The 12,204-nt window shown below is 46.8% G+C and overlaps 1 protein-coding gene across 7 annotated transcripts in view; it reads right to left on the reverse strand.

The window, feature by feature from the left end:
• Positions 1 to 12,204, reverse strand: part of Art4 (arginine methyltransferase 4) — a 195,190-nt gene that overhangs the window by 26,653 nt on the left and 156,333 nt on the right. For 6 of the 7 annotated variants that reach the window (XM_075671379.1, XM_075671376.1, XM_075671380.1 and 3 more), the window contains 2 exons: positions 4,661 to 4,822; positions 1,876 to 1,988 (listed from right to left, as the gene is read on the reverse strand). In XM_075671379.1, the coding sequence (XP_075527494.1) occupies positions 1,876 to 1,988; positions 4,661 to 4,822 (275 nt within the window). The remainder of the gene's footprint in view (positions 1 to 1,875; positions 1,989 to 4,660; positions 4,823 to 12,204) is intronic. The other variant, XM_075671377.1, reaches the window with a different exon arrangement.

The raw sequence follows: 12,204 nt of genomic DNA on the forward strand, positions 1-12,204 counted from the left end.
GGGGTTTCGGCGCGAAATTCAAATACTGATCTTGGACCTTCATTTTCTCATCTAATAATCAAACTATTTTTTTTAAATGACTGCCTGCAGTGTTCTCAAACAATGTTTCATTAGTCTAAACTGATTTATTGTTTCGCTTTAGTGTCCCTTTAAAAAGGGTTGGAATGAACAATTTTAATGCGAATTTCTTGATATAAAAGAAAATCTTAGCCTTAGTGACCAGCCCTGGCACAATGCCGAGGTCAACTCCCTGCAGTCTTTTTGAGTGAAACTTGACTCTCTGTGTGGCCTCCAGCAAATGATCCCAACTGAAGGATATTAACACCCTGCAGATAACAATGTAGGGTATCTTTATATCAGCACACGGAGGCTTTGAAGCAGTTCAGCAAAGAAAGCAAAAGTCCGTTCTGAAATCTGACAAAATGAAGTTGTCTTCAGCGTCACTGCTGCTACCATAACCCACACGCAGATGCATCAGAATGAGTAGAAATGCTTAGAAATGCTTAGAAATGAGTAGAAAAGTTTCTGTGCATGAGCAGCACGCGACGTTGACACCTTAAAACTACAAGCGCTCATTGCGCCGACCACGTCCCTTTGAAGGAGGTATTTTAAAAATCTGCAGATGGTGGTAAACGAAAAGCAGGAAATGAAACTGACTATACCGTTCCTAAATAAGCCATTAAATGGTACAAACTGTCGAAGGGCGCTCGGAAAGGGGCAACATACAACTTTGCCACTATCAATTGCAGGCTATCGATGGGAATAGGGGTGGACTGGAAATTGTTAAGGACACCCCTTTTTCATGGGGTAATGAGCAATCTACCACCTTCACCACCATGTTCAGCTTTGCTTAAAACAAAGCCAATTTTGGCACATTTTGACCCTTTTGCCTATATGGAAGTTTGTACCAATGCTAGTAACCACAAAACAGGCTCAGCACTTGCACAATGCCAACATGAACAGCAATGTGCCATTACCCATGCCAGCCACCTTGTATCATGAAAGTACAACTTTTCAACCCCGTAGTATAAGTGCCCCACTTTAGTTTGGTTTGGCAAGAAATTCCACTTCTAGTTTTTCTACCACCACGCGCTCTGCTGGGACTTAAAAGACCCAACTTCATCATTGCCAGGGACATAAGTATTCCACTGATGTCCCATGAAAGTGTCTAATGTCTTTCCCAGCTCAAACCATACTATTCAGCTTACATTATTAGTGTGCACAGGACTGCACTTTGCCTGGTGGGAAGGTCCCACATCACTTCCAATATCAGCCGAACATTTAATGTGCTTCCCTTCCACCATCTTGGCTTCCCTGTTCTGTAAACAGCCCATGCATAAAAATCAGTTGCTTTCTACCCATTTCTCACCGTGTCACACTACAAAGGAGACTCATTTGAAATTGGCTCTTGCATTGTGACCGGCAAGTGGTAATTTACCTAAAAATCATAAACACAGCAGAGAGAAAAGAGAATGTGGGGGGCAGCAGAATGGAGAGTGTGGCACCAACAAATCACATGTGCATCACTGCAACCTACCACAATATGTACAATGCCCTGAAAGCTCTGGCAACCCTGCGGAAGGCTTATTTCCGAAGACTCAACCCACAGATGGGCCTGCAAAGGGAGGGAGAAAGCCTAGCTGCCCGACGTCATACTTACTCAGCTTTTTCCTTCCTCCCTGTGCTGCCCGAAAACGCATGCCAACATGCAAAGTGGCCACTGTGTTTGCAGAGTGCCGCTAGCAGTGTAGGGCGCTGCAACCATTGCCCCAAACTCATGAATAAAACACACAATGGCCTTAATTGTGAAATCCTTGGACATCTCTATGAAAGAGGCCTCAGAGATGATCACTTTCCTTGGCTACTGAAACTCACCTGATTGAACAAGGCTGGTGAGATGCCTCCACCAATTGAGCTTGTGGGCACGGCCTGAGCTCTGGAGTTGACTGTCTTGGTTGAGTTTACAGTACCAGGGCTTGGCAGTGACCCTGGAAGTGGGTGTGGAAGGGTGTGTCATATATAGAGATCGGAGTGGCAGGGTAAAGCTTCTGAAACTATATAATGTAGTGAGACTCTCCTCCTCCGACTTGCTCCTCCCTTTTCTTCTATCTTTCGTGCTCTCTCCTCGACCGTGGTGCCACCTATTTTGCTTCAGCATAGTAGACACCCTTTTGCAGAGTGAATGCACGCATAGCAAGGCGGTGCACTTTTAAGTGCTCGCGTTAGCGTTCTAGCTCTGAGGGTTATTCAAATACAGTAAATGCCGTTTTATTTCCTGTTTTGATAACTATTCTTAAGTACCTAAACAAGCACTAACGCTATCCCATGACAACTCCGAATGGACTGCGTGGCTACAATTAGGTACGCAACATTTGTCAAGTGTGTGTCGCAAAATCTTGTTGTGAATGGTTGCATATAAGACACTTACGATCGAATGCTAACATCCAGGCTCCAGCAACCCCTCAGTAACCTAAATAATCCTTTCATACTAGCCTTCGTGCGTGCTTGCCAATAATCTAAGCAAGTGCAAAAGCTCGAAAATGGCGCACGTGCTATTATTGTCTCTCATGCCTCAGTTGACAGAAAAACGCATGGCTGAGCATCAAGTCGGGGCTTTGCGTACAAGAAAATGAAATCACTTTCTTTCGCATTTATTTGCGAAGTGAGAATGCATTAGCAGTGCTTAACCTAGGCTCAAATAAGAACATAGTGAGCTTACATTGAGTAAATTACTTTTAGTCTTTCAGGTTGACTGATCATGAGTAACATTGCATCATGCGCTAGCTCGTCCGTTCACAAAGTGAAGAAGTCATCGTTGCATACCGAGTTGCACCATCAGTAATTTACATGTGCATGCATTGAGGACAGTTGCGCTCGTCCTGAAGTAATATTTGCGAGATACGACTAGTGAAGTTACGACTTAGCGAACAACTAAAGCGAGTGAATGACTAAACAAATGCCTGGGGCGACTGCATGTTTCTTTTGCAGTGCTCCACTGCCGCATCTAAACCTTCACACTTGTACCAAGCTCACGCGAATGAACAATGAAAAATCTCAAAATTTTTTTTTCGCATGTAATGAATGCACCGACAACTTTGCTACTGCGCAGTCTCACGATCGAACAGCCGTGCTGTAGTTTTTCGAAGAGACTACAATTTTGACTCTTGCATATGTGTTTAACTTAATGCATCCTTTTGGCTAGTGCCAGCGCAAAGGCATCTTGCAGATTCGAGAAAAAGAACCCGCACAACTGGCTCTCTACAACATACGCAGTTTACATACTTTACACTGACGTAACAGGAAGCGCATGCGCAGGATGTGAATTTAAGAAGGCATTGCCGGCACTTGATTGGCGTAGTGGTCATAGTTGGGCGTAGTCTCAAATTCGGGTGTCTGTGACTCGATTTTGTGCCTGCCTTGGGTTTCGATGTAAGCGATGGGCTTTAAGTCAAGAAAGAGTTGATCTGCGCACAAAACAGAAATGCTGATCAGACACTGATAAACTTTGACATGCGGATGAGCAGGATAGTCAAGGAAAGACAGACACACACAGCATGCTTGTCAAAACAGGTGTGGGCTTCAACGTGATGCTTGCAATAACGGCAGACAACCGCAAACGGCTGCAAGAACGAGCTGGGGTGCGATCAAAGATTACTGTTGGAAGCATGCTTTGTCTTGGCGCGTGCGATTGGCCTAGGCCGCGCCAACTTCGTGCAGCTGATGCGTTGGTTCTTTATTCTATGGTGGAACCACAATGCAGATGAAGCGGCAAGCGACCTGAACGGCACGTGTGGAGGTTCTGATGCGGAGTAAGGCTACAGTTTGTAAATCATATGAATTTATTTCTACAGCAAAGATAAGTTACCTTATGCACATTCTAAATCATTACCATTTCACTTTTCAATTTTAGCCGCTTCGAAAATGTCTCCAAGAGACTTACCCTGCATAATAAAAGCACCTCCAAACTTTGCTTAGGATGAGTATTGGGAAAAAAAAAGTGTCTTCAATACATGGGTATACACGGTATCTCAAAGACCACAAAGGGCTTAAAAAGCAAATTACACACCGCGTGAAAATTGTGTTAAAACATGGAAATAATAGGCAACATGCTCAGTGATCTATGTCATGTCTACTAGCCCGCAGCAAATTACGCAAGCCTCGGCAAATACCATACTATGAGAGAACACTAACTTTGGATAGTCGTGTGAAGGATGTCGGTCTGAAGTTCACCCTCTCAATTTTCAATGAACACATTCACGAATAACTTTTCGTGTGCCCTGAATCTATTTTGATATTGAAAGGTGCAGCAGCTCATTACGATGGAAAACACCGTGAAACGACGCCCCACTTGCCATAAAACTTAGTTTAGGACATGTCCAAATTACAAACAACGCACAAGGAATCGCAAAAGGACAAACATGCGCTCCTCACAAGTTGCTCGACGTTTCTGAAGCATAAATGGCAGTGGAGCGCGACTGTAAACAAACAAACAAAGCCGGCTTGAGGTGCTACACAACGTCAGTAAGTCAACAGTGACGAGGCATTAGCCTCGGCAAGGGTGCCTGAGGACGTGCCGGCATTCTTGAAAGAGTATTGCTACTTCATGAAATTTCCGGGGCCTCAACGGGGAAAGGGGGGGGGGGGGCTCCAATATTCTTACCGAGGGAGACTACATTTGACAGGTGCACTCCGAGTGGCTGCTGCTGAGGCTGCGCCACCACTGCTGGCTGCACGTGCATGTCCACCACCCCAGTGCCATTCATGATGGGCACCCCATTCATCACAAGCTGACTGGCTGCCGCACTGTCCGCTCCCACGCCAGCTGCACAGATTTTTATGTCACACTACTGCACTTTTTATCATCAGGTTACATACAAATCACACACACACAAGCTTACTCTAGCTTCCTGCATTTTGCCTGAAGTTGTACACCAGGTCAGCTCAACAACCACAGAGGCAGGCCATGTCATGGGCACAACATACAGTCGCCGACCAATTTTCTCGACTACAAAAATTCGGACATTCTCGATTATTCGGTCTGCTTCACGGCACCGCCACTCTCCCCATAGACCATAATGTATAACTCCTGCCGAAAGTTCGGACATTTTGCGACCTCTCATTTGATTTTTCGGACAATCCTTGTGCCAATTCGATCGAGAGCACCATGCACCGACTCTGACCGCTGAACTTGCTGACTTGCTGAATGCCATTTTTTAATTGAACGGAGCCTCCTTGCTGCCCCACGAAGTGGCACTACTGCAAATCCCCAATCATCATCATCGTTTCTACCTGGTTTGATAGAGAGTGGCCGTACAGCAGTTCCGGTTTCAGCTTAGTAAGCCGTGTCAAGACAATTCAGCAGCTGATTTGTTTCTTTCACGCACGACGTAGCGAGCAGGCCACATTTTTCGTTTGTGCGACTGGTGTCGGCACGGTGGTGTTTGCTTTGTGTGGTGTGTCAAGGTTTCGGTGATCCAACGCGGCGTACGGAAACATCGCGTCAAGTGTCTAATGGCGCCGAAAGTGCCCGCGCGGACTGCGCTGGGGAATGCCGGCAAGCGGGTGCCGGGAGGCCTAAGATTAGTCGCCTTCCGATGTGCTCCCTACTGACGCGGAAAATGTTCTGCCGAGACCTGCGCAGTGGTTGAATTGCGATTCCAGATACCATCTCATTTGACAGTTTCCCAGGTGCTGACACTGCTGTACTGACATGCGCAGAACTAGACGACGGGGAGATCATTCGTCAGGTTTCTGCTGCACCGCAGGACGATGACTCAGAGTCGGAAGATGACGCACCATGTGCTACGCTGCCATCGCATGCGGAGCGTGCACAAGCAGTCACTGTGCTTTCAGCTGCCTATAGTGACCGTACGACCCTCTCCGAGATTCAGGCTTATCTGATTGTGCGTAAACGGAACAGCGTGCAACGGCGCACTCACGATTTCTTCAAGCCTACTGCCGAGCCCGAATAAGTGCGTGGAAATAAAGGATTTCATTTTTTTTCCTTAATCTGCTTTTTCGGACACCTGTTTATTCGGACATTTCCGCAGTCCCCGTGAGGTCCGAATAAATGGTCGGCGACTGCACTATGTACAATACAGGCGAAATATGGTCATCTACCCGAGAGGAGCCTGAAGTGACAAACACCCACATAGGTTTCTATAACAATATTTTCTACAAAAAGTTTACTTGTCGTTATGACACATGTAAGCGAGGTTGCTTTATTAATTGAATTGATTAAATAGTGGGGATTAACATGTCAAAACTATAATCTGATTCTGAGGCATGCTGTAGTGGGGGATATGAATAATTTTTGCCATCTGGCGTTCTTTTATGCGTATCTATTGTACAGTACATGGCAGCTTTTCCATTTTATCTCCATACAATTCCAACCACTGCAGCCAAAATTTGATCCCATTAAAATTTTTACGTAAGACGCAGATGAAAAGCTATATACAAATATATTTACAACGTAATACGCTACACTTGGCCAAGAAGCAACAGCCCGCGCTAGTCTCCAATCGTCGCCGTCGTCTTCTTACTGCTCGCCTTTTCGTCATTGGAAATACTATTCCGTAGCACTACCCCCGGCGGCAAACGCGCCGTCCCGGAGCGACTAAAGGCGGGACTCGGAAGTAGTGTAGTAGGCCTTGAGCCTACTGATGTGCACGACATCACTAGATGCCAGAGCAGATGACGAGGTTTAGCTCACAGGAGCAATTTTGTATGTCACAGGCGTCACCTGGCGCAGCACGCGATAGGGCCCTGTGTATCACGAAAGGAGCTTTTCTGAAAGTCCGACCTGACGAGACGGCGACCACAGGAGCACGAGCGCACCAGGCAAAAATTGTACATAACGTAACGGTGGCGGGCGTTGTACTGACGCTGCTGAGTGGTTTGCGAGTCCGTCAGTCGAGCACAGGCAAGCTGGCGTGCATGGACAGCGATGGCGTCGCGCGCATACTCGCTTGTTAAGATCGCAGCAAGAGGAAGAGCCGTGTCAAGGGGCAAGGTCAGCTCACGACCGTAGAGTAAATAAAATGGAGAAAATCCGGAGGTGTAGTGCCGGGAAGAATTATAAGCAAATGTGACGTAAGGAAGGGCAATGTCCAAGTCGTGGTGGTCCTTGGAAACGTACTTGGACAGCATATCAGTAAGAGTACAGTCTAGCCGCTCTGGTCAGGCCATTGGTTTGAGGATGGTATGAGGTAGTCAGCTTGTGTTGAGTGGAGCAGGAACGCACAATGTCGGCGATAACTTTCGAGAGGAAGTTACGACCACGGTCAGTAAGCAGCTGTCGTGGGGCGCCATGAAGTAAGATAATGTCACGCAAGAGAAAGTCCACGACGTCAGTAGCGCAACTAGTAGGGAGAGCCTGCGTGATAGCCTATCGGGTGGCGTAACCAGTTGCGACGGCTACCCATTTGTTCCCAGAGGATGATGTGGGAAAGGGAGCGAGGAGGTCTAATCCAACAAGAAAGAACAGTTCCGCAGGGATGGTGATCGGCTGGAGAAGGCCGGCAGGTAGCACCTGAGGTGTTTTCCGACGCTGGCATGTATCACAGGCAGCAACATAGCGTCGGATGGCGCGAGCGAGACCAGGCCAATAGAAGTGGCGGTGGACGTGGTTGTACGTGCGGGTTACCCCAAGAAGTCCTGCAATGGGTGCATCATGCATCTCAAAAAGCACAATCTGTCAGAGATGTTTTGGCACGACGAGAAGAAGATCAGATCCGTCAGGGAGGAAGTTCCTTCGGTACAGAATGTCACCCTGGAGGACATATCGGCGAACGGATGCGTCGGAAGGTGTAGAGCGCAGACGCTCGATGAGTGGTCGCAGCGATAGGTTTCGGTACTGCTCGCAATGTTAGCGAAGGCAGACAGAGAAAATGCCGTTGGCGGTACTACTGTCAGCGGCATCAGGCTCGTCTGCCGCGTAACGAGACAGGCAGTCAGCATCCTTGTGTAGTCGGCCAGATTTGTAGGTGACAGTATACGAATATTCTTGGAGGCATAAGGCCCGGCGACCAAGTCTTCCTGTAGGATCTTTCGTGAGCATAACCAGCAAAGCGTGTGATGGTCTGTGACAACGGAAAAGGGTCGGCCATATAAGTATGGGCGGAACTTCGCAACCGCCCAAACAAGGGCCAGACATTCACGCTCAGTGATGGAATAGTTGCGCTCGGAGGGTGAGAGGAGCCTGCTGGTGTAAGCGATAACACGGTTGGTGCCGCACTGGCGTTGTGCCAGTACTGCTCCAATTTCGTGACCGCTGGCATCAGGACAAACTTCGGTAGGCGCAAAAGGATCGAGTTCTGCACATGTCAGTACAGCAGTGTCAGCACCTGTGAAACTGTCAAATGAGACAGTGTCCAGTATCTCAATGCAACCACTGCGCAAGTCTCAGCAAAACATTTTCCGCGTAAGTAGGGAGCACATCGGAAGGCGACAAATCTTGGACCTCCCGGCACCCGCTTGCCGGCATTCCTCAGCGCAGCCTGCACGGGCACTGTTGGCACCCATTAGACACTTGGCGCGATGTTTCCGTATGCCGCGTTGGATCACCGGAACCTCAACACAGCACACAAAGCAAACACCCCCATGCCGACACAAGTCGCGCAAACGAAAAACGTGGCCTACTCGCAGCGTCGTGCGCAAAGAAACAAATCAGCTGCTGGATTGTCTTGACATAGCTTACTAAGCTGAAACCGGTACTGCTGTAGAGCCACTCTACCGAACCAGGCAGCAACGATGATGATTGGGGATTTGCAGTAGTGCCACTTCGTGGGGCAGCAAGGAGGCTCCGTTCAATTAAAAAATGGCGTTCAGCAATTCGAACCATGCAGCGGTCAGAGTCGGTGCATGGTGCTCTCGATCGAATTGGCACGAGGATTGTCCGAAAAATCCGATGAGAGGTCGCAAGGTGTCTGAACTTTCAGCAGGAGTTAAACATTATGGACTATGAGGAGAGTGGCGGTGGCGCGAAGAAGACCAAATAATCGAGCATGTCCGAATTTTTGGAGTCCGGAAAATCAGTCGGCGACTGTATAATGATCCGAGATATAACACTTATAGGTAATAGCCAACATATTTCATTACATTTACGATTTTCGTCCCTGCATATTGAAACTTCGTCCAGATATAATAAACATTCTTAAAAGCGCTATAGTTAAAACGAACACTTCAAGTTTGGTCACTGTAAAAGGAGGGTGCACACAAATTTTCGTAGCAAGGAAACGCGACTAAACTGGGTGCACATTATGTAATCTATCTGGACGATTTGAACCGATTTGAACTAATGTCCACACAAGTGTTGCTATTGATACTCACGTAGACGGAGTCAGTGCGCCGCTGCTATGCAAAGTCGCAAACAGTCGACGGTTTCGGTTTGTCGACACTACATTTACATTATTGCAGAGAACATTTTAAGAGGCATTCTATGTTTTGAATTTGGTATTTCTTTCAGACAAAGCGCCCACAGTTTCGAAAATTGCAGGTGATCGAAACTGCCAGGTGCCGTTTTGAAGGCTCTAGAACACCACATTTAGTTCCTTAGATGACGTTTTTAACGGAAACTAGAAATTAGATGTCGAAGAGTGCTGGGGATAAAAATGAAGGTAATCAAAATTCTATTGTCAGACCAATGCGGTGACGAATCGTAACGACGCCAGCTACAGTTTCAAAATTTTTTGGTGTTTTGAAGTGAGAGTCCACTTATAACAAACCGCTGGTGCAACGACCACTTTTCACAGAATTATCGAGTTTGTTAAAGGCGGCTTCGACTGTACATAAAATCATAGCCTGATAACTGGTGTTTTGAATGGGTGTATAGCAGTACAGTAAAATCTCAATGATATGAATCTCACGGGGTCACAAAAAATATTCGTATTAGCCAAAATTCGTTTCATCGAAACAATTAGAACTAGATAAATTAGAGTCAGCGGTGAACTCACTCAGGCACACGTACATAAAAAGCATTTATTTCTTGAAGAAAAAGTCTAATGTCCGTCTGCTTCTTTTTCTTTGTCAGGTCACTTAGCAGCCTTTGTTCAAATCCATAAAAACGCGTGCACGTGTCATCGCTGATTTCATCCGCGGCCATAGCACGCCTCAGAACTTCAAGTGCGTGCAGCGTTTCAGCTGCCAATGGTAGTCCTTTGCCATCGCCCACGTCTAACACAACGCATCCCGAAGCATAGCAGCTACTTCGTCCGATGGTACGTGGAAAAGCAGGAAAAGCACAAAAGCAACAAAAACACTACCGCTTCAAGCTAAACTTCAAACTCTTCGCGCCCAGTCGCGGCCGCCGCGCTGATAATGGCTGATACTCACGGTCGCGTCCGTCCTTGCGCTGGAATCGTGCCAACTGTGGCCTCTCCGCGCAGTGGCGTAACCCCCCCCCCACCCCGCCCTTAGCAACCGGCGCGCTGGTAGGGGGCGCAGCTGCGCACATAGCAACCGTGACGTCACACAGTAGCGGTAGAACGAGCGCGCGTTGGCGGTGGCAGCTACACCTATGGCTGCACTGGCTGCACCGCCGCTCTTTCACCAGACGTCTCGTTGCAGTCAAGTAAGTGAGATGCATAGCTCCAAAGCGGCCCAGTGATTCCACGCCAAGCGGTTCAGGGAAACGGCAGCGGACGCCGGATTTCCCCAACACCAAACGACAGAAGAACAAGGAGCGCATGCAACGACTGAACATGTCACCAGATGCGAAAGCAAGGGAGGCAGAACGGAAACGCCAACAGCGACTGATTAGATCGCCGGGTACCAAAGGCAGGGAAGCAGAACGAAAGTGGCAGCAGCAACAGGCAATATCGCCGAACACCAAAGCGAATGAATTGTTGTGCAGACGGCAGCAGCGACTGGCTCTGTCACCGAACAGCAAAGCCAGGGAAGCAGAGCGCAGACGGCAGCAGCGTCTGGCTTTCGCCAAGCACACTTTAGAATTTCCAGAGTCTTCAGTAATTTTCGTATCAACCGACGCGGGTCAAAAATAGATTCATAACCGTTCTCTAGCACGTTGCAAAGTAATGGGGCTCGACCGGGATAACAAATATTTGTATCATCCGAAAATTCGTATTAGCCGTGATCGTATCATCGAGATCCCACTGTAATAAGTGTTCAGACAATTTTGTGAATTCTCAGGACAAAGTTCTAAGAAGCATCCCAGGAGACCCGAATTTCCTAGTTCCAAGCTTCTGTAAGTCAGATGATGCAAAAAAAAAAAGTTATGAACATTTGATGGCATTAGTACTGGCCAGAGTGATGGCAACAGGTAAGTTCCTATTGTACAGGAAGCATTTGTTTTTACTAATAGCAGTAAAATGAAAATTAAATCCCAGTGACTGTTGGGAACAGAATTTCAATTTAGGGTCCGATTAATTTTTACCAAAATAGTCAAAAGTGGCGCGCTAAAAAAAAAAGAAATAGAAACACGAAGTTTACGTATTCATAACTGTGCACCAAGCACAGATATTACAGTTCTGTAACCTGTATCCGTTCAAAACATTCAAAGCGGACAAATAAGATATACAGTAAAACCTTAATTTGGATTTCATGGGAACAGTGATGGAAGCAGCACATGGTCTTTTGGAGCAGCTAGATTAGACTATGGGGTTTTACATGCCAACACCACTTTCTGATTATCAGGCACGCCGCAGTGGAGGGCTCCGGAAATTTTGACCACCTGGAGTTCTTTAACACTTTCCTGTCCGGGGGAAAATAAGCACTTTTCGGGTGGTCTAGTAAACATTTTTTTGCTGCTACACCAAATGTTTGATATTAAAATGTTTAGTATCAATTTGTAGAAGAGGAAATGCGCTTTTTAATGGTGTTGTTTGAAAACAAACACTTATTACCAATTAATTGAAAAAAATCACCTAATAAAAAATTTGTAACAAAAACGAGAAAACTCCGCGAAAACGTCGATGCTGCTTTGCACCAAGACAACATAAAAAAAAATCAAAATATACATTCTGAAGGGACAGGCTGTATACAACATTCATGCAAATATAAAATTCCTATCTGTACAAGACATTTTTTTACAAAGGAAAATGTCATCCCTAGTGGCTATCGTGCCACCGCACAAAGCAGTTGCGTGATGTGGTGAAGCACAAGTTTGCGGAGCACGTCTCGCAGAAAACATTCGTTTTTTGTTCCACTTTCCGTTCTTGATAGCACAATTTGCAGTTCCTGTATCTT

Source organism: Dermacentor variabilis, chromosome 10 (genome assembly GCF_050947875.1).
Source record: "Dermacentor variabilis isolate Ectoservices chromosome 10, ASM5094787v1, whole genome shotgun sequence".
In the NCBI taxonomy this organism is placed as follows: Eukaryota; Metazoa; Arthropoda; class Arachnida; order Ixodida; family Ixodidae; genus Dermacentor; species Dermacentor variabilis.